This window comes from Trifolium pratense, linkage group LG1 (genome assembly GCF_020283565.1).
Source record: "Trifolium pratense cultivar HEN17-A07 linkage group LG1, ARS_RC_1.1, whole genome shotgun sequence".
Lineage (NCBI taxonomy): Eukaryota > Viridiplantae > Streptophyta > Magnoliopsida > Fabales > Fabaceae > Trifolium > Trifolium pratense.
The window spans coordinates 22,160,813-22,183,559 of NC_060059.1; the positions used below are offsets into that span (position 1 = coordinate 22,160,813).

Below are 22,747 nucleotides of genomic sequence, written 5' to 3' on the forward strand. Positions count from 1 at the left end.
CTATATTAACCGCAAGAAAATATTGTGTTATTTGAACATCAACATACATATATATATATATTTATCTTTATCGCTCTTACATTTTGTTTTATACAACTTATACGTATTTTAAATATACACAAAAACCGAAAGATACCTTATTTGGTGTCAAAATATCATTACTAAAAAAAAAGGTAAGTAACCAAACTCATTAATTTGCAATTTCTGACTTTCAACAAGTCATTAATCACTTCATTATAAATCTCCATGTAGGAAAAGTGGCAAGTAACCACTCTCTTTCGTGCATTGTATCCAATTTTTTGTTTTGATTCATATAACATATCCACATTTTTTATATTTAGTTTGTATTGTTTTAGTCTATGCACTAATGAAATGTTTTAGCCCCAAAATATTTATAGTTCATGTTTAAGTACTCTATAACTTAGATATTGATCAAATCTCAAAAAATTAAGAGAATAACAAAAAATAATATGGTTGACACTGGGAACATAAGTATTTTCAATTTCAAGCACTTACAGATCATAAAAAGATACACAATACACAATCAAACCTGAACACAAGAAAGACAAAATAATGGAGACCTCTCTCACACTTAAAGTCTCCATGAAATTGGTATCAAAATGTTAAGGATTGCTTCCTCTTTTTTTTTTTTTTAAAGCTCTCTACAAGTTTCCTTCTCCCGAGACTTTGCTCAGGAAAAGAAGCAGCAAACATTCCAAGAACCAAACATTTATCATGAATGCACTGTGCTCTTGGACTGCAATAATTGAACAAGCGGCCACAAGATATCCAGCCTATGTAAATTTACGTTGTTTTGTCCCTGTGACAGACAATTCACTGATTAATATCGATCGCTCATAGAACATGTTGCCGTTAACTCTACGTTATTGCAAAAACAATAACCGTGCAATAAGCTTGTTTAAATGAATAAGAAATAAATCCATCTTCTGATCCTACCTCAACAACAAAACATATGCATGTCTTCTCACCACGAGGTTCAGTTGTACCGTTCAAAATCGTCAATCCCAAGCTTCTTATGGCTTCTGCTATCTCAAGAAAATGGTTGCACTCCTCACAAAGCATCTGCGGCATGAGTCATAATAATTAGCAGAAGGGTTAAGTACTCAGTGTAACTATATCCTAAAAATAATCTAATATCGAATGACTTTCTATATATAATAAAGGTTGTAATTTACAACTCCTATACGTACCTCAACAAGCATCTGCCCATTCTTACCATGACTTTCTACTAATATCGAATGAACCTTCAGATGGCCTCCTACTTCCATTGCCCAACTTGAACCCTGCTGATAACCAGAGGGTCCGTGAATGTCTTTATCCATGTGATCACGCGACTGCACAATTGCAGGTAGTATTAAAAAATGGAGATAATATAATGTTCAGTGTAAAATTGTTATACTTAATACTTCTTCCATTTCACACCTATTGATGTTTATAAAACTAATGCTTTTTTTAGGTTACCATGTCACATGTGCGAAATATCCACGGAGTTCGCTGATAATTAATTTGCATCAGATTTTTCGAAAAATAAAAAAAATTCATCAGAGAACATATCTGACCGTCTTTAGTGAGGCCTTTCCTCTAAACTATATTTTTTTTCCATTCACAAGGCTCGAACCTGAGACCTAGCTTAAGGGATCAAAGCCCAATTCCACTCCGACCAACATAATATATAAACATTATTTAATTTTATCTTAATAGATCCCGATATTATATTATTGGGAAGACATTCATGATGTGTTACCCTTAATAAGAAAACCGTGTAAGCAGGCATATCTTCAAGTTCAATTATTGATACCTATTTATAGCGCATGAACAAGGGAACATAACCTTGTCAAATCCAAAATAAGACCTTACCTTTGTCTTTGTTTCAGTAAATATATTTAGCTTGTCAGAATGCTTAGTTATGCTTTGGAGAAAGAGCATGTGCTTTACTGTGCACTCCAACAGTGAATCAATACTGCACTGTTAAAAGATAAAATAAAACTTTCCTCAGCCACGTGAATTCGAACCACAAGTCTACAGCCATTACAAAACCACAACCTACAGAAACAATATTAGAAAGTAAATATTTGAGCAAGATACCTTTGCTCCATTTGGCACAAGTTCTCGTAACTCCTTAATACGGTCTTGGATCAGCTGTCTGTCCCTTGGTCTAGGCCTACAACTTTCCCCAGGCCTTGCCCTCTTTTTGCTGTTTTTAGACGGTTCAGAAGACCTCTCAAACTGGTTACTACATGAACTAGGACATGTAGAAGAAAAACTTTTAGGGGATATCAGACCGCATATTCCTGATGAACTCAAACTATGATGCTTGTCCTCTTTAACATGAGATGGTTGGTCAATTGAATAGCCTTCAGAATTAATAGTGCGGACGGTATGAATAGAAACTCCAGGATTTCTTCCAGAGGCCATTGAATCCTGCACTGATGTAGAAAACGATAACTCGTTATCAACCTTATTATTATTACTATGGCAAACTTTGGTCACCACTGCTTCCAAAAGATGCTCCGGACGAGATTCAGAAGTCAATTGACTGCAGCTAATTTCATCCGACATCTCAGCAGCTTTACTATCCTGATTTTCTGGTACTGCCCAATCATAATATTTACTCTCTTTCAGAAAACCTGGTCCAAGTGCTTCGTGTAGCTCATAGCCAGCAGGGAACTTCAACGTGTACGAGGTATCCCCATAACAAGACATGCTCTGAAACTTTAACATCTCAGTATCAGCTCTGCCGTTTTCCGATGGACTTATCAAATCATTGGCACTAATATTATACATAACTGAATCAGGTAATAACGATGAGATGTTTTTGTCTGATTTCAAACTAGTATCTTTGCAGCTATTACTGTTCCCTTCACACTTCCTTTCATTTGCAGGCTTCGTCCCTACTAGTTTCTGATCCTCCGCAGTCATTATATTTGACATTGACTGAAGCAAGATGGAACTTTGATCACTGTTAATTACAGGCCCTTCATGCTTGGCCACAGCAGGAGGTGAATAGTTATTCGGAGGACATTGAAAGGGCATTAACATTTTCAGTGTTTCGCACGTCATGGTTTTCTGTGTGGTGGGTTTCACACTTTGGATTTGACTAGGAAGGTAACCTAATGTGTGATCATGAGATGACAAAAAGAGACTTCTGATATGAGTTACAACCCTTATGTCTTCACTAACCTGAATTCATGGATGACAAAAAAAAGTGTGAATCATTAAAGCTTTGCTAACAAATGGACTTTTGCATAAACGATTATCCATTAAACTTGTTAAACTAAATTTTAAACAGAAAATTGAGCTCAATACTTACATAAATTAATAATTAAACTTTTGCATGTCAACATGTTAGGCTATGTAAATCATGGTTATAATCATGCGAGAATTGAATTTGCATACTTAGCACTAAAATATGCCTTTTTATTTAATGTCAAATATTCTAGTTTTGGCTATTGATTTTGTAAATTAAAATTAATATACTGGAAGCCATACATATTAAGTTCTCATAGGTTTCTCTTGAAGATTTTTTATTTGCCTATTCTGTACAATTAGGACCGGCAAGGATTTAATTTAACCAATGTCTCAATCACCGCCAACTAATTACTGAAATTAGGAGTATATACATGGTAAATCATATTATCTGAATATATTACAGTAGCACATTGGTAGCCACATTGACAAGAAGTATGGAATTTAACCCAAAAAAAGGGACAAGGAGAATGTTATAGTCATCGTACTTTATTTAAAGAACCAAGTTGAACAACTCCGAGTGGGACTACAGCTACAACAGCAATTGTCTGCAATGCGAAGTAAACCTCAGTTAATGAAAAATCTGATTGCAAGGAAATCATCTTCTACAAGAGAACCATTAACTTTTTTTTTTTACGGTAGAGAACCATTAACTTTTCTAACATAGAGTACACCAGAAATCCATATTCCAGAACCATTTTTCACTCCATATTAAACTTTATCTTCTTACTAATCAACTATCCATTTATCAAAGCAAAGATAAATCATTGTCTACCTCTAATATTTTAATTAATAAATTATAACTCTAACAAGCGAAGTGTCATTTAGGATCAACTGGAGTATCTTTAGGTGAAAAGATGGTCATGACTCACGAACACGTTGTAACTCTAGAATCTGGACCACCAAAGCAGATTTCAAGGCTCAGCAAGGTAAATTGGAAAATGCACATATTGTCATATGACTTTACAAACGTGTCCATATTCCTACTCTAAATAAAATGATCAGGTGCATTTTTTTTAGGTATATTAAGAGCAGTAAGATATCAGATTGACTAGTAGACATCAGAGGGACATCTAGTAGCAGTAAAAATGCACAGATGCATCAGGGTTAGGTTGCAGTGAATGAAAACAGAATAATGAGCTAGGGCCTTTCGATTGCTAGGTAATGTGTCATAGTAACCCAATTACTATTTTAATTACACTTAATCAAATATATTGTTCAAATTAAATTATCCATCATCATATAATGTCATGCAGGCAATTCCAACATCTGAATAAATATATAAAAAAATATATAAAAAAATTCTCTATAGCATATTTTTCTTAAATTATCTTTTATAATGTCAGAAATTAACTTACCCTAATGCCAGCAGAAAACTGAGATTGCCATCCATCAGCAAACTATAAATCAACACAAAGAAGGGGAATGGAATGAGAAAAGTTAAAAGATTAGGCATATAAATTATACATCATACTGCATACATATCTAATACTAATTACACAGCTTCAAATCTTACTATGCAGTGAGAAAAATGCAAGTGGTGTCAATGAAGAAGAAGGATCCTCACCTTAAAAGATGGGCCGGAACTTGTAACTTGATTATCTGCACAGATCCACTGATGCTTTCCAGTAACAGCTACTTGTCCAACAATACTGTAGAAATAGCACATTAGGCTTGAGTTATACAAAAGATAAACTTTATGGTTGAACTTCATCCATGTTCGTTTGTTTATTCTTACCCTTCCCCTAACGAATATGCATGATACGACATCTTTGCCACAGATAATCCTAGAGGGTCCTGTGAAAAATCGCAACCACTTTGGGAAGAATCACAATTATCAGGACTGTCATAGTAAGCATCCTCCCATGTCAAGATCCTGCAAGCAATTGTCACACCAAGAAATCATTTTAAGGGAAGATCTATGAAATTTATTTCATTGGGCTAAGTACATGTGAAACAACTTAACAAATGCAAGCCTAAGCAAATTTATGTCCAAGACATGACATCTAAAGCGTGACTCGAATGACCTAATAGTGAGTGGCCGAACGTATCTTAGATAGACTCTGATACCATCTTAAATATTGGACTAGACCTAACTCAATCCTACAAAACCAATAGTAACATATTGCACTTGGCTAGACAAAAATATTAAAGTCCATCAAACTAGATCTTGGGTCCTTGGAGTATGCTCCTCTCAAGGTCTCAGGTTTGATTCCCCCGGTGCCATGGTCTAAGTCCATACAGAGCAAAAAAAACACTGGCTTTAAATGGGGCCCCGCAAGTGGGTGGTGGGATTGATCCCCTTGGATTAGTCGGTCCTAAGGCCGGATACCAAGTTTTCAAAAAACAAAAGTAGAACAAGGTAATTTTCCTTAAAACCAAATCTAAAATGGATTCTAGATACACAAAGCCATGCCCTTATCAATTGAAAATCTAAAATAAATTATTGAAATAACCAAATATGCTCTAATCTAATCCAATCACCAAGAAAAGAAACCACTGTAAAAATGAAAATCAATACTAAGAAAGATGCATCATATAAATAAAGTTGAAAGAAAAACACAAATAAGAAAATGAAAACACAAACCCTACATCCTAGCACAGTGTTGTTGTAGCTTCCAAAAGATAGCATACTTCCAATCACTCTCCAAACAAAGGCTTCTTAGTAGTTGATGCAAGTTAGTACTCATCTTCTTCTTCCACAAAAATCAAAAGTTTGGTACCCTTTGAATAAAGGGTTATTTATAATCACTCTCTAATTTCTCCCACTACCCCCCAAAAAAAGAAACCAACAACAAAAACCCTTCAATTCCCACAACACCACCTTTGCTTTAGCTTCCTCTATAAGACCCTCTTCCAGCTTGTTTCCTCCTCAACCCTGCTCGCCGTTTTAATGGCGGTCCGACCGTGGCCAATAGCAACCGATCCCTACCCATCACAGCTTTCACTTCCACCCAACCTTCCAACCTCAGTGCTTCAAAAGATTCTATAAGGATTAACAGCTGCAATACAAAACAGAACCAATTAAGCTGATACAAGCATTGAAATTCCAAGTTTCCATGGATATTAAAACTTAAAAGGCAAATTTTTTAGCTTATATCTGAAGACATGGATGAACCCAAATGAGAATTGTGAATGAAATTGTGAACTGGGTAAAAGGGGTGTGGTGAAAATGGAAAAGAAAACGCAAAGTTAAAGGCTTTATTTGGAAGTTAAAAGTCTGAAACCATAAAATTTGGACATAATCTTTGAGGTACATTTGTCAACAAAATGAAAAGAAAAGCTCACTGTTATGGTTTGCTTTTTGTGCTTTCTCTTGCTTGCGGCACTAGAGAGTGAGTGTGTGTATGTGTCTTTGACAGCTGTTGATATATGCAAGAGAGAAAGTGAGAGAAGGAGTGAATTTATATAGAAAATCTCCGGAACCAATATTCATTACTCCTTCAAACTATTTTTTTTAAATCAAGGAATCTTCAACAGCTCAACTGCATAGCTTCAAAGTAATTGAGATTTTTTTTAATTCACCCAACAAATATTTCTTCATACTCACCAGCAGGGTTCAAGTATTTATTTTAATATAAAATAAATTTTACTAAATTCATTGAAAATAGTATCCGGTTAATAATATAGTAGACTACAAAGAATGAAAATTGATTCCACTCTATAATATATTTTTTGTCAAAGAATTTAGTAGATAGAAATTCGAACTCTGGACCACTGCATATATAATGCAAAGTCCTGCCATCTGAGCTAAGTTCATGACATGTTTTTAAACAGGTCATTAACTCTTTTAGGTCCAATTTGAATTTGACTTATTTTTTATATTATGAAAATAGTTTATGCAAATAAAAAAACTTTTATGTTAATTCATAGATCAACGCATTATGTCTTCGAGAGAAGTTCCTATTGAAGTTCACTAAGTTCTTACTAACAAAAATTATATTTTTATAAACTATTTTCTCATATATATCACCTTAAAAAACTTATAATAATACATAAAAATTTATTTATTTGTACAAATCTTGTTTTACATGAACAATCCAAACAAATATTTAATATTTGAAATTAATTTTTGTCTTTGTCAAACTTTTTGATTTGGTCCTTCATTCACTTTCTATTAAAATTGTATCTAATATTTGTGACCGCTTTCAAACGTTTTAATATATTTTGCATTTCAAAAAAAAAAAAATCTAATTAATATTTTTAACTTATAGTCAAATTAGTCTTTATTTTTACCAAATTTTTTTATCAAATACTCACTTTTAAATTCATCATTGACGTATCACTTGTGTAATGTCATTGAACACGTGATATTTAACACTCCACATCAACACATTTATCGGAGTTAAAAAACATATATCAATATAGGGAACACATTGAGAAACAACGTAAACTAATTAATTTGAGATATAAAAAGTCCGAAACTGCGAGTTATAGAGTCCATTTTCTTAGTTTATTCATTACGGATGTGTGGAAATAATTAATGTTGAGATATTAAAATTTGATGACAAATTGTATACCAAAAAAAAAAATTGATAACAAATTTTGTCAAAATAACCCAACTGTTAAAAAAATATACAAATGTCAATGCGACTAAAAAGAAATAGAAAAGTATATTTGTGTTGTAAAAATATCATTTTAGTTTAACAAAGAAGTCTTCAGAACATGACTACAGACTACAAACAATTTAGTAGAATTTACATGCTCATTCAAAACTTCATACCATCACTCAAATTGTTCTAATTGTGTATTTGAAAAAACTCCAAAATTATGCTAAAAAATTATGATAGACTAGAAGATACACGTTGAAGCTTTTAAAAATTATTATAAATCAGACAATTCATATTGTAATAATATTTTGAATTAATTGAAAATTCATGATCTCAATTGTCTAATATTGATCAAGAACTAAAATGATTGACTTGAATGTCAATTAACCATTGAGAATCTATATATGAAGGGGTTATTAGAGGTTAATTTGAGTTATACATGAAGGGGAATTGAAATAATGGTCCTTGATGAGGAGGAGGAGGAGGAGGACAAAGGAATTGAAATAATGAAGAAATGGAACAATCCAATTGAGTTATGAGTAGTGTTTATTGATGTGGCAAACAACATCATATCATATAGTGGAAATGCATTTTAAGGTCTTTTCCGCCCTAAAAAATTTTCAATCCATTTTTTAAGTTTTAAGGTCGTTTTCAACAATGATCCTATTGCCCTAAAGTTGTGACACCCACAATTCCTCATATTTCATTACTCCCAATCTTTTTTCCTACTTTATTATATACCTCATTATTATAATTAATAATTAATAATTAATAATACAATACTATTGAGTAAACATATCTGGAAACATATTACAAAATGTAATATGAAATTATATTTTTATAGCTCGTGACAGTGTTTGAGTAAGATAATTACATTTTGGTTTAAATCTCATTTTCAGAAGTTTTAAAATATAAATTAGTTTTAGTAAAAATTGTTAAAAACTGGTTTACTGAGTTTGAAAAAACAGAAAACGAATTTTTTCTAAAATTGGCAACGAAACAAATAATTGGCTAAGTCGCGTACTAGGTCGCTTTCTTTAAGACGTTTCGCGGAACTACTCGAAGAAGTGCACTGTAGTATATCAACCGCGAAGTCCCCAGGATAAAACAGTCGTTTTCAATGAAAATATCGAAGCACTACTGCACTGCAGTGATCGGACATAATTACACCAAATATGGTTCGAAAATTCGAACCACTCTGATTGATATACGAATATCAATTCTACGGTTACAACCGTTCAAATATTGAAACAACAATAATTTAAAAACGAAGAAGAAAAATAGAGAGGAAAGAAAGCAGTTTCTCAGAATGCAGAGAAAAAGAAAGTGATTTTAAAACTGAAGAATGAAGTGGTATTTATAGGCAAGCAGGGAGCTGGAATCAGAGGATTTTAAGGACCCAAGCCCAAGCCCGGCCCGAGCCGGCCGGACGGCGGCGGCGCGCGCATGTGTGATATTCGACATTGTGTGCGGTCTCCCTTTCTTACAAAAGTGGGTGCCCCAAGGGCACACCCTTGGTTGCCACTTTGTGTTATATAAACACTACCAAGTAGTATGATCTTTCCAATGTGAGACTCAAAGAGTCTTTTTTCAATTCACACTATACATGGTTCTTACACTTGTGTTTATTTCAATACCAAGTTCCCTCCAAATTCTTCATCATGTTCCAACAAAAATAAATAAATAAATAAATAAATTTAATAATGAATATTGTTTATTTAGTAAAAAAATATAAAATTGGGCCGATCCTACCTTTAGGATTCCGCATCTAAATAATTTTTCGTATTTTCTTTAAGGGGCAACCCTATATGGCCAATTTCTTTGCTAGGGGCAACTTCAAATTGATCCTTGCTCTCAATAAATAAGTAGGGGTTAAGTCAAATACATCAATGAATTGGTTTTGTTCAAAGATGTTTCTTTTCCTACCACCAGCTTAAAATAAGTACGTTTCCTTGCCCCGCACCAACTCAACATCATTTTTGGAATCCCATTATTTGTTTTTAGGACTACAATATTCAAGACTCATAATTGCCACTGATTTCTAATCATGTTTTTTTCTCCTTTAATTGTTTGTTTTTTTGTAAATTAATTATTTTTTAGTCACGTTTTATGTAATTAAGAGTAGAAGTTTCGACTTCGAGGGTATGTAGCACTAGTAGTATACTATCTGAATGTAGTCATTAATTTTACGGCTCATAAGAAAAGTGACCCTATAGTTCCAACTTTTTTGTTGTTGAAGAAGTCTTGCTTTCGTTTTCGGTGTTGAGTAGAACATTTGTTTGTTGCTGTTTTGCAGCGGATCTTTCTGTAGAAACCCTTTCTTTTGTCGACGTATTTTTTCAGAGTTTTTTTTTCGCCTGCCATGCAATCCGATTGCAAATGCAGATTTTTTTTACTTAGACTAGTGGTTTCTGGTGGTATCCATCGAGTTGGTTACTTTGATGGGTTACAGTTTGTTGAAATTTGTCTGGAGTTTGTTTTGTTGATGGAGTTTACTTTTAGCCCAAAAGAGTCTCATTTGGCAAGAGCGTTTTTTAGTGAAAAATGGTTTTGTTCCACTTTAAATTACCAGGGTCCCTTTACCTAAAAATCAGAGTTAATACACATTAAAAAAACTAATTTGTAGGAAGATTTTCTAAATAAAAATCTCATAATTATATGTGCAAATATTGTAGTCCATTCTTGCATCATTAATAAGTGCATGGTTTATCCTCGGCAAAAATAAATATATTAAATGGTTTAATTTATGATGATAACGACAACTACGTTAATGTGATCCAAAATCTGGTTGTCTTTTTTAACAAAGTTAGATTTTCAATTAGATACTTAGATTTATATGTACAACAAGATATTGACCATATCTAACAGCATTTAATCTCAAATGATATTGTTGCAAGAAAAGCCAAGGCATCATGTGTTTAAAAACATACAAACTTTGCGCTAAAAAGGTTGTTATTCCTAACATTATGAAAGCTCTACCAATGTGTTTGGATGTCAAGAGAAATAAAAGAGACAAATAATTAGAAAGAAATTGAGTAGAAATTCCGTATTATTTGGATGAATAGAAATGGAGAATAAAGAAATAATAACATTTCTTTCATCAATTTGGATAAATAAAGTTGGCAGCAAAAAATTAATATTTAGTTGTGGATACTACGTGCAAATCAACTTATGTAGCTTGTTCTTATTGGTTTTTTGATAAATACTCTCAAATTATTAAAGGGTAGAGTAGACGTCACCCTCATTGAAAAACTTAAATCTCTCTACCATAATGACTAAAATAAAATAAAAATATATAATTAAAGACTAAAATAAAATAAAAATATATAATTAAAAACCAAAATAAAAAGATTAAAAATAAAGATGAATAAAAAAATGTTAGTCAGAAGAAAAAAATGAAAGATTGAGAATTGAGGATTTAGAGTTCTTCATTCTTTCACGTGTGTACTAATCACCTTTTCATCTTAGTTTTCCGTCTCTTTTTTCTCTTCATTGCTTCTGATTTTTTCTCCCTCTTAATTTCCATCAACACACTCAACCTCTTTTACTTCTTTAAAATCAATGTTTTTCTCATCAAAAACCACAAAACAAAAGATGCAAAGAAATAATGTTTTAGTTTTTTAATGAAAGAATTGAAATCAGAAATCTGAGTTGTTTATCAATGGATGAAGATGTGGAAAAATGAAAAAGGGTTGGTGGGTCTGTTTCAAATTGAAGCTCTTATGTTGTAGTAATCAAAGAAAATCAGGAAGAAGAACAAGAACAAGGTGAGGGAGAACCTAAAAACAGAACCATGATGAAGAAAAGAAACAGTAAAACTTGACGTGATTTTCTAGGCATTGAAGTAAAGTCTGACCAATAGTCAAACTCAGGTTCTCCCGAACGATTTATCCTAAAGGGACTCATTAACCACGTGAGCCCAATGTCTTGGTTCAAATGCTAGCTTCTTTCTCTCACAAATCTTACTTACCTCTTATGGAGAGATTATTTATTGAGTAATTACCATCCATTATATTTCTCTCGCATCATTTCTCCTCTCTTCCAAACAATAAAAATACTCCATTTCTTTGTCATTTTTCTCTTTTCTAAATCTACTCAAACAAACACAGTGTACATGATCAATTTCTAACCACACGTAATTAAGTTAGGATAAAAAAGTGTTGTTAATGCAGTTAAAAACTAATTAAAAATTCAGCCACTGAAGAGCTTATTGGGATGGGTATCAGACTAGACTGCTCTCTTTAAGATGTTTTGCGTCACTATTCAAAAACGTGCAAGCAGACTACCAAGCAAGTTGTCCCCAAGATAAAATAGTCCAGCTACTGTATCGGAGTCCTACTACGCAGTAGGATCCGTTCTAGAAACACACCCTCAAATATGGTACCAAAATCACTCTCATGTGGTACTAAAACTAGTCCAGTATGGTGCTTTCACCACACTAATACGATATTCTAATCAATTTAATATGGTACTAAAACCACTCTTAAAACGAAGGGATTATGGTACTATGACAATTCTAATTTGAAGGAACACATTGATACTTTAACCACTCTTAAAACAAATTAATACTAATACTAACACTAGTATTAAACAACACATTTTCTAAACTTTGTTCTGGTTTTGACATAATTTTCTTCTGAAATCAAATCTGGTTGATACTTCGGTTGACGGCTATGAAAGGAAACCGCTCAAACAAAACAAGTGATGGCAACTTGTTGAGAGCTAGGGTTTTTTCTCAAAAAGACTTGACATTTTTTGAAGCAGAATTAACCTTTTTTGCTCAAAAAGCCGTAACATTTATATACTATTGAGAAATAAATAATGTGTGTAATCTAACCTATGTGAGGCTTAATATTATTTTTCAAAATACACAACTAGTATTCTCTATTTCCCGATGTGGGACTGTAGATTTTTTTTATTTTCAATTCACACACTATTGTGTTTCTCTGTTGCAACTTGCAACAATCCCCCACTTGAATTTAAAAGAAAAATTCCAAAATATCGTAGGACGCTTCTATAAGATTGTGCATAAGCAGGGGTGTCTACGACTTGAACCTTAGCATAGCAAGATTCCAATTCAACAAGAGTGACTCACTGTCTTGAACTCTACTCAGGCATCAAACTCGCACACAATTATCAGGTCCCATTTGTTCATACTTCATATGTTCAGTACTGAGTGTGAGAAGGTGAGTTGAGATCCCACATTGACTATAGGTATGGACAAATTTGTCATTGTAAGGTTTGTTAAATCTTCACCTCTTGACTAGTTTTAGGATTGATTTAGGCCTAAAGTCCAAAATCTAAGAATATTCAAATAGAAACTAAATTTTGTCAAAATGAACACTGAATTCTTGTCCAGGAACATGTTACATTTTTAGGAAATCCAAGATAAAAGTTGCTAAGAGCAATTACCAGTGAAGAGACAATTTTTTCCTTTGGTATCTTTGTAGTGGCACATTGCAATATACACCACAAATAAGGAAGAACAAGAACAATTGGTATTGCAATTGAGTGACTACACAAACTGAATCAGCTTCAAGCCAAGCAATTATAGCAACCTGCATATTATAAAAATATGAAAACATTTTATTCAAGTCTACAACATTATGGAACGAATGGGAAAGAAATACAAAAATTTGAACAGGAAACCAATGACAAAGAATGGGAAAGGGTTTTGATGTATTTGTAGTGTATTACCAAGTTTATCATAATAAAACAAATGAAAATGGGCATAAAGAGGGGGGAGGACACCGTTAATAGAATATATAGACTGACAAATTACTACCAATAAAAGAAAAATTGGCATGTTTGATTTAAGCCATACCTGTCTGTTTATCATTCAACAAACCGAAAGCTCCAAATCTGAAAACACCTGAATGAAATGAACAGTTATGAGCCACAACTAGCAGGAGGAATTGATTATTAACACAAAAAACATCAGAAAATATCACAGTTGTAAGTTTTTCATATAAAAAATAAAAATGACCAGAGCGGTAATGTGACTATCTAAATATACAAATTTCTTAGCACTTGGAAATTGACATTTACGAAGTTAATAGAAAATTGAGCCGATGAATGTACATTATGCTATGTACTGTACCTTTGCCATGGAGATTAAAATATCAGCAAAGAAAAAGTCGGGAAACGAAATTGGCTGTATGAAGAAAAAAACCGTTATTTGTGAACCAAATGATAAGCTTTATATAATCTATAAGAAAGTCCATTAACAAACTTACAGAATCTAATGAAATAAACTACAATTAAAAAATCAACACCAATGAACCAAACTAATGGCTTTCAGATTACTAACTTCACGTCTTCACATGAATAAACTTAAAGGAACCTTCAGGAGATGTTGCACGTGTAACAACCCATTTTAATATATTAGTAATATTAATAGTTGTAGAACCAAAACTAAGGTGTAGAGTTAACATATGAGTATTTTTGATCAAAGTATATACTTCCTTTAGTAGTGGAACCCACGCCCAGTATAAGAAAACACCAAAAACCCAATGGTTTGCTGCATTCCTCTCATTACCCAAAATAAGAAACAAACAAACACTCACTCCAAGCTCTCCTCTCTCTCTCGTGTTCATCATCATTATTCACCCCTTTTATCACTTCCAAATAGTGAAACTCACATGCAAATGGAGAATCAAGTTCCTTAGGTTCTCAACTATTCAAGGTAAGGATTTTAGAAACTCAATTCTTCTACTCCCTCCCGTGTGCCATCTATCTCAATTTCTTAACCCATTTTTGAGCTTGTCTCTTGCATGCAACGGGTAGGATTTTATAAACCTTTAAATTGCATGTATTGATAATGTTTATGTTTAAATCTTGCTTTAGGGATTATGAATTCAAGTTCTGGAGCATTCAGAGGCTGAATTTCGAGATTAGAGTTGGTAGAGGTTTTTCAAGAAATCAAGGTGGGTTTTCTTTTAGGTAGTCTTGGCAACCATAAGACTAAGAAATAGTGTTTTATTTCATGATTCTAGGATTTATATGCCTAGACAAGTGCATAGGATTAGATAAAGTTTGGTTGTGTTGAATGAGCTATTTTTCCCTTTACCCAAACGCTCATTTATGTGCTAATTTATGATTGATGATTGTTAATTGATTGTGATATGAATGGGCTGTGTTAAACCTCTGAATTGAAAACCTGATTTTAGGAAAAACCCAATTTTTAAAGCCTACACGATCCCTAATTCATGAGACATCAATACATGATTTATTAAACATGATTTTAGCTACACATAACCTTATGGACTGGGTTTAGACCAAGAATAATGAAAGAACTTAGAAATGATAAGCTTCAATATTTATGAATCGTTTAGGTAGTCTCCCCGGGTTTGGGACTTGAAGGTTAGGCAATAATTATACTTATGTCAGTCAGTTGATTTAATTGTGGTTATCATACACCACTAATTTAATAATTAATGCTTTGATTGATTCCATATGATGAATCCTGCAATTGACTCCATTTGAGGGTCTAGTTTAATTGTGAGTTTAACCGTCGATGCTTTTGACATCATATACGGATTAGTCAGACACCTTTGAGACAGCTCACCTCAAGGTGTCCTGGTAAAACGAATCAAGACATTTCATGTGTGATACACCGTTCTTAATGATTATTCAAATATGCTAAGCTTGAAAATATTGTATTTATCAATTGACTGTTATGAACCCCGGTGTAGTTACCACCTTAGTTGGGTAGTTGGATATCCACTGAGGCTTAGTTGTCTCACCCCACTATTTATTGATTTCAGATAAACAGGTTGCACATGGTAAGGAAGTTAAAGAGTAATTGGCTTGAAGACTCTTATGATTTTATATAATCACTTACTTGTTATTATAATTAGCTAGTGTCTTTAAAACATGTCCATCATGTACTGTCTCTAGGTTTGTTCTTTTAGGAACTGGATGTATTAATTGTGTATTATGTTGAACTTGGATTTAAACACTTAGTTCTAATTCGTGCTTGTAGCAAAGAATTCAGTTGTGATTTTATTGTGCCAGAATATTAATTATGTACGACCCTATTTTATTCTAGACAATTTAATACGAGTGTTATAGCACGTGTTTTACAAAAGTAACGAAATGCAGATGAACACTCAAAATTTAATATCTGCATCTGGCATGATAGTCAAGAATCTTGCCTGCAAAGGGAAAGTTATCCGTAAGAGTGTCCTCGAAAAAAAAATTACCGAGAGGACAAATAGAAAATATTGAAGGGAAAGATCATGACCATTGCAACAAAAATGTAGAGAAGCACCTGCAATATGTAAATATTACCCGATTAGAATATATGGTAGACAAAAAAAATTATCAAAGAAAGGATCATAGGAAGCAATCCATTTGGTAGCATATTCATCCAAGACACCAGCTTCTACATGAAAGCATAAATAAGAAGTCACCCAACACCAACACAAAGAATGAAATTACATCTACATGTTATATTTATTTATCAAAAGTTGAAAAAAATGTATATAAAAAAGTCAACGAGTGAAAGAACAGAGCAGATACTGAACTGGTCGAGATGCAGCCAACGATACTTCCCCGTGAGAATAGAGATAAGATTTAAGAAGTCATGTTAGTAGGGACAAGGATTATCATCCAAGTGCTACAATGAAAATAATACAAGAGTTGCAATTAATATATAAAAACGCATATGGATTTATGCTCTAAATCTACGGTATTGGCATCATCAAACCATGTCGTTGACACAACATTCAAAGTTCTTATTATTTATTATTTTCCTTTTATCTGAATTCCCAACTAATCTGATGCAAGAGCAGAAAAAAGTTAATTTTTGGCTTGAAATAGGTAAATGTTGAGGAAATTTCTCAAGAGATGTTCACTAGTACGTACCTGAAGAGAGAAAAAAGACATGAACACTAGGAGTTAAAAAACAGATAAATTAAAGAAATGCATGCAACTAAGATAGGAACATAATTAAATAGACACCAATCAGATGCTTCAAGATATTTAAAATTTAAGACGGAACAAAAATATTATTTTCCAGAAAATAAAATTACTTATAAAATTGAGTTTGGATAACATCACCAAGGAATTCTAACATCGGTATAACAAAAATGTTGCAACAAAAGAATAGCTTGCAATTAAAACATACAGCACAACAATATTCTATGCAGACTATACATAATATACTAACAGACCTTAAACCTCCATAGAAAAGTAGGAGATGGCACAACACTTTGAATAGGTGAAATCATATTCTTCATTGTATCAGACAGCGGTACTTTATTTTAGGACATTCAGGTCTGCTTCTACAAACAATACAAAAAATAATTGATCAAAAGGTGTGTTGAGACTAAAAGAAAAGGACGACAGTATTTTGGGGCAAAGCAAAGCGTGGGGGACTTGATAATGAAAATTCACTGTTAAAGTTCTCCGCGGAAAAAATCTGCAATTCTATTTTATTTCCAGAGGCCAGATCAAACTGCTTTAAATTTGCTTCAAAAGTTTCATAACTTCTTGCTTATAGCTCACTAGCACCTATGTCACAGTAATCCAACCCATTATCAATCCTAGCACAGATTAACACAAGGCATGCAAGAAATCTCCATTTATACGATACAATTGCCTACATTTAAGCATCTACGGCTAATTTATGTTCAGGAATTAAATGGTACAGCAGACCTGGTTTAAGAAATTAAGTATGTAAAGGTCCACCAATGGATCTTCTAAACCTGGTGTTTGGAAAGGAATAACAAGTGAGCAAATTATTCCAATTAACAAAATCAAAGTGTTTTAGAGGGAGAAACACCACCTTCATATTCTTGTTGTACAAGAGGCTAGTTAACAGGATCTAAGCCCAGATTTTAGCCCAGCAGAGCAAAATCTTCTGCCATACACACTCACAACCCATCTTTGTATACTTCTGTTGGTTTAATTTTCCAAAAGGATTTTAGTCAGATAAAATCACTTCGAAGTATGAAGGTAGACAGGACAATCGTGTCAGCTTCTACTTTATTCGTTACATGATAAAAGAATTCATCAAAAATCTTGTGACTATTTCTAACCCGCATGATCACTAATTAAGAATATAAGGACAAATAAGCAAATCAAGAACATAGGCAAGAACAAGGATAATGATAATGTGAAGACTCAAAAGATAATGAACAGCGAAAACATAAAGTCAATATGAAAACTAAGTCATATAAATTAATCAAAACTTCTTCAAGACCAAGGACGCTAATAGAAACTGGGATAGATGCTAGATTCGTCGTGGTAAGAACGGAGAGAAAATGAAGGAAAAGTATATTTGATGCTTTCTTGTATTTTTGTAATGAATTGTTAATTACAACATATGAGAGATTGGTGTTTATATATACTGATTCTAGAATAGTCAAGACTGTGCTGACTCAGCACAGTCAGTTACAACAATAAGGCTGGCTTTTGACTATTACTCTATTATCTACTCTATTACAGGCCACTGACTACTCTGACTTCTTTGATGCAAGATACAAGTATCTGCTAATCAATCATAGTTTCAAAAAAAACTTGAATATGGGAAAAAAAATTCTAACCTTGTCATCTTTCATGTCATTTTCCCATAAACCTCCAAGCAACCGTTCCTTGAAGAAGTTTCTTTCCCCTAACAATTCCCACTATTTCACCAAAATTGCACGAACAATGGTATCAAAAGTTATATAGTTAGGAAAGCAATGATTGTCTACCATTTTATAAAGTAAGGCCTCCGCTTCATCTAAAAAACCCTGTTTACAAAGCCCATGGATCATAATGTTATATGTTCGGACATTTGGTTGACATTCTTTGTCAGGAAGAAGTTGAAAAATCTCTTTTGCATACTTTACTCTTCCACTTTTGAAAAGACCATCAAGAAGTATATTATACGTGCGTATGTTTGGCAAAATCCCAATTTCAATAATGTGCTGAAACAATGCACGTGCCTTGTCAGGTTGTTCATGTTTTAAATAATCATCTAACAATATGTTGTAAGTAATTAAATCAGGTGGTTGTCCACTAGCATGCATGGCCTGAACCAAGTCCCACTCGTACAATGTTCTTCCTGATTTCGACAAACCATCAAGAAGACAATTATAAGTTACAGTATCAGGAACTAAATTCTTCTTATGCATTTCTATGAATAGCTTCATGGCTTCATCCACCATAATAACCTTGCAGTATCCATTAATCAAAGTACAATAACTAATAACATTAGGCAAAGAACCTCTCTCCATCATCTTATCAAACACTTGTTTAGCCTCGACAACACTTCCACACAAACAATAACCATTCATCAAAGCATTGTAACTAACAACATCAGGCTTTCGACCTCTTTTAATCATCACAGCAACCACATGGTAAGCTTCAGTAACCCTTCCTAGTTTACACAAACCATCAATCAATATATTAAAAGTATAAATATCCGGATTAATATTCCCCCTCACAACCATTTCATCGAGCAACTTAGCCGCAGCTCCAAACCGAGCAACAGAACAAAAACCATGTATAAGAGAATTGTAAGTGTAAACATCAAGACCAATACCATTAGCAACCATTTCAGAACACAAACCACAAGCCTCATCTACAAGTCCTTGTTTACAAAGACCATCAATAACAGTATTATACATAATCAAATTAGGGTAAACCCTAATCTTCTTCATCTTAGGAAACAAGTCAATAGCATCTCTTGTTTTACCATTTTTACACAACCCATTAATAATTGTCCCATAACAAACCTCGTCAAACCTAAACCCTTTAGAAACAAAATCATCAAGTAAATTAACTGCCTCCAAAACCCTACCTTTCAAGCACAAACCTTTCATCAATGTAGTAAGCGTTTTAACATCTAACTGAAAACCCATCTTGAGAATCTTCCCAAGAACTGAAAAAGAAAAACCCATTTGACCCAATTGAGAAAAAGCATTGATCAATATACTCATAGTGACGAGCGAGGGTTTTACAGTTCCCTTAAATTCCAATTTACAATATAGAGAAAGGACGTTGTTGTAGCATTTGTGTTTGATTATTGTTGATAAGAGCTTGTTGAATTCTTGAATGGGTGGTGGTTGACGAAGGTGGAGGAAGTGGTTGAAAGATGAAACGGTGTCGTTGAAGGTTGGGAGTTTGTGGAGTGTTTTGAAGTGGGTGCGAGCGAAGAAAGTTGTGTAAGGGTAGAGAAGGAGGAAGGTTTTGGTGGAGGATGATGAAGTGCGAAGTGAAGTGAAGAGAATGGTAGTGAAATAGGTTGAATTCAGCATCATGCTAAAAGCTAAACATAACCAATTCAGGGAAAGTCTAATTTATTAGTTCCGTCGTCACTGAATAGAAAGGTGTGGTGAATCATCGAATTGTTACCTTAAAGAACGTCACCGGAGAGAGAGAGAGACGGAGAAGAGACGGAGAAGAGGCGGAGCTTGCAAGTCCGACGCAGGCAGGTTGGTGGGGGGGCGACAAATCAAAGGGTTTTTGGAGAGTGAACGAGTAGGGTTCGTTCGTGGTGAGTTTTTTTTAGAGGAAAAAGACTATTTTAAAATGGAAAATGTTAAGGGCGCGAGTTAAGAAAGCAAAAATAGTAATTTGACATTAAAATTTTTGTAGTCAACTCCTCAAAATTTTAAAAATGTTATTTTTTATTCAAAACTTTCTTTTTTTGAAATAACTTAACAAATAAATAAGTTTTTATATATTTGTATAAGTTTTTTATGGTAATTTTTGAAAAAATAATTTATAAAGATACAATTTAGAATAAATATAAAGATACAATTTTTTGTTAGTAAAAATTTATAAATTAACATAAAAAAAAATTTGTTATGTATTTGTATATCTTTTTTATAAATTAACATACATTCAATGATGTGTTGCCACATCATTTAATGAATGTGACACATCATGTGTTTTTAAATATCATGCATGATGTGTTAGTATATTGTTGGATGCACGTGTAAAATAACTTTAGCCGGTACATATAAGTTAAATTCTTTTTTATAACCCCTATTTTTTATAACCAAACTTATTAATTAAACAATTACTCTTATGTCCTTTTTTATAACCCCTATGGTGCGTTTGATCTGCTAAAAAATAGGGGACTCGACTGAACAACTTTTGTTTAGGGATGGCAATTTGACCCATACCCAGAGGGTACCCGCAAAAATTACCCACAACGGATAGGGTAAAAACCCGCATTTTGGGTACGGGCACGGGTATGGGTAATTACCCGCAAAAATGAACGGGTATGGGTGCGGGTACGGGTACTTTAGTACCCACCCCGCCCCATACTCACATAATATATATTTATTTATTTTATTTATATTATTATATAATAATATATGTAAATCAATTTTAAACAATACAACTCTATTAAACTATTACATATTTTTAATAAAAATATTTATTTATAACATAATACAAAAATAATGTGAATATTTAACATAAATATGAACTTTAACATAAGATTAGTAATAATTTTGTTTATAATTTTCATGAGTCAATAATAAAATCTTTAAAAAAAAATTAATTCTATTAAAATTATATAATATTTTATAATTAATCAATTTATTTTTATTAAAAATGCGGGTAACGGGTATGGGTACCTAGGTACCCATAGGGTATGGGGACGGGGGAAAAAGTTATTACCCACGCGGGTATGGAGATGGGTACGGGTATTTTTCCAATCCGCGGATATGGGGATAGATACTATAAACTATAGTACCCTACCCATACCCTACCCATTGTCATCCCTACTTTTGTTGTACCCTGTTTAATTTGAAATTGGTTATGAGACTAGACAAATTAGGTAGCAAGGGACAGGACAAAAACAAGATTTTTTGTCCCTCACTAAATCACATGACAACTTTTTGTCCACAGTACAACTATAAAAAATATGAAAATACTCATTTTATTTTTTAATATAAAAATATTATCATCATATATCTCTCCAATACAATTTTATATTGTCCTGTGTTATATTGTTCTGTAATCTACTCCAGTCCAATCAAACGCACCACTATTTTCTTTTACCTCTGTCGCTGATGTGTTTCTTCTTAATATCCCTCTTCTTATAACCCCTTCTCTTCTCTTGCTTGTCTTGCATTCCTATGCACAATGATACTTCATGCTGGGTTTGGTTACTTTTTTTGACGAAGCTGTTTGGAACTTGTTTTATATATTTCATGGGTTCAAACCACAAGATTGGAATGGACACTGCATATTTGTTCATATTTCTTACTAGTTACGGTAAATGCATGGCAAAGGATAAATTTGAGATGAAAGTTGATATAAATTGTAAAAAAATAATATTTTTGGGTACTGATAAATTGTAAAATTTTAATCATTTTATAAAATAAAGGCTATGTTATTTAACATAGTAATTTTTTTATCAAACATAATAGTGTTTTCAATTAAGGGCAAAAGTGGACTAAAAAGTTATAAAATAAGAACGTCGTTCCGCTCCATCATAAACTATATCCAAACAATGGAACAAAAATTATATTCCGCTTCATTCCATCATGTTCCATCAATTCAAACATAGGCAAGAAGCAAAAACATCCACAGCAGCAAAACTCAACACAAGCACAACAACACAAAAGTCTGGCTAACACAACAAAATACAAAAAGAAAAATGCAAGACAGAACGCAAGAGTACCAGGAAAAGCAACTTAACAGTCCTAACAAAAAAAAAAAAATCAAAAACAACCAGACCAAGATAGTAGCAACACCAACCAGATGAACACTGCATACCATCTGAACACCGCATACTTAACGCCGATTGTAAATTTGCAATGCAAAAACAAATGAGTAGAAGAACATAATTTAAATATCAATTCAAGTTACTCCTTTTGTGAAGACAGAATAGTACATGTCTTAATTAAACTTTAATCATATACAAAAAAAAAATAACAATTGAATACTAAAAAATGAATAAAGTAGCACTCTTACGTGAA

General features: G+C 33.0%; 2 protein-coding genes and 1 long non-coding RNA gene across 11 annotated transcripts; 1 reads left to right on the forward strand and 2 right to left on the reverse strand.

Moving 5' to 3' along the window:
• Positions 1–489: 489 nt before the first annotated feature.
• LOC123904836 (transcription factor EMB1444-like) lies at positions 490–6,803 on the reverse strand. Of its 3 annotated transcripts, XM_045954453.1 has the most exons (11): positions 6,556–6,803; positions 5,860–6,269; positions 5,006–5,143; positions 4,835–4,919; positions 4,626–4,667; positions 3,756–3,815; positions 2,107–3,201; positions 1,879–1,986; positions 1,212–1,355; positions 958–1,083; positions 490–820 (listed from the first exon to the last, which is right to left on the reverse strand). In XM_045954453.1, the coding sequence occupies exons 2-11, from the start codon at positions 5,955–5,957 to the stop codon at positions 734–736; spliced, it is 1,983 nt and encodes a 660-aa protein (XP_045810409.1). In that variant the 5' UTR covers positions 5,958–6,269; positions 6,556–6,803; the 3' UTR covers positions 490–733. The 3 variants fall into 3 exon arrangements, with proteins under 3 accessions (XP_045810409.1, XP_045810413.1, XP_045810405.1); XM_045954457.1 differs by having other exon boundaries at positions 5,855–6,768; XM_045954449.1 differs by having other exon boundaries at positions 5,860–6,767.
• A 5,791-nt stretch (positions 6,804–12,594) lies between these two features.
• Positions 12,595–20,310, reverse strand: LOC123904858 (pentatricopeptide repeat-containing protein At3g22470, mitochondrial-like). 7 transcript variants are annotated; one of them, XM_045954485.1, is made up of 9 exons: positions 18,368–20,310; positions 17,608–17,718; positions 17,478–17,527; positions 16,994–17,104; positions 16,346–16,437; positions 16,022–16,089; positions 13,918–13,971; positions 13,642–13,689; positions 12,610–13,375 (listed from the first exon to the last, which is right to left on the reverse strand). In XM_045954485.1, exon 1 carries the CDS (start codon positions 20,066–20,068, stop codon positions 18,449–18,451), a length of 1,620 nt encoding a protein of 539 aa, XP_045810441.1. In that variant the 5' UTR covers positions 20,069–20,310; the 3' UTR covers positions 12,610–13,375; positions 13,642–13,689; positions 13,918–13,971; positions 16,022–16,089; positions 16,346–16,437; positions 16,994–17,104; positions 17,478–17,527; positions 17,608–17,718; positions 18,368–18,448. The 7 variants fall into 7 exon arrangements, with proteins under 7 accessions (XP_045810423.1, XP_045810430.1, XP_045810449.1 ...); XM_045954467.1 differs by lacking the exon at positions 16,346–16,437 and having other exon boundaries at positions 12,595–13,375; positions 15,974–16,089; XM_045954474.1 differs by having other exon boundaries at positions 12,604–13,375; positions 15,974–16,089; positions 16,346–17,104.
• Positions 14,191–15,892, forward strand: LOC123904893. The gene is made up of 3 exons (XR_006808282.1): positions 14,191–14,502; positions 14,664–14,743; positions 15,584–15,892. It is a non-coding gene; the product is annotated as an uncharacterized LOC123904893 (long non-coding RNA).
• Positions 20,311–22,747: the final 2,437 nt, after the last annotated feature.

Coding starts and splice junctions, on each gene's coding strand:
- LOC123904836 (XM_045954453.1), bottom strand. CDS start 5,957: ATGAGTACTAACTTGCATCAACTACTAAGAAGCCTTTGTTTGGAGAGT. Junction 4,920..5,005: donor GCATATTCGTTAGGGGAAGG/GTAAGAATAAAC, acceptor CTATTTCTACAG/TATTGTTGGACAAGTAGCTG. Junction 1,084..1,211: donor ATGGGCAGATGCTTGTTGAG/GTACGTATAGGA, acceptor CTCATGCCGCAG/ATGCTTTGTGAGGAGTGCAA.
- LOC123904858 (XM_045954467.1), bottom strand. CDS start 20,068: ATGATGCTGAATTCAACCTATTTCACTACCATTCTCTTCACTTCACTT.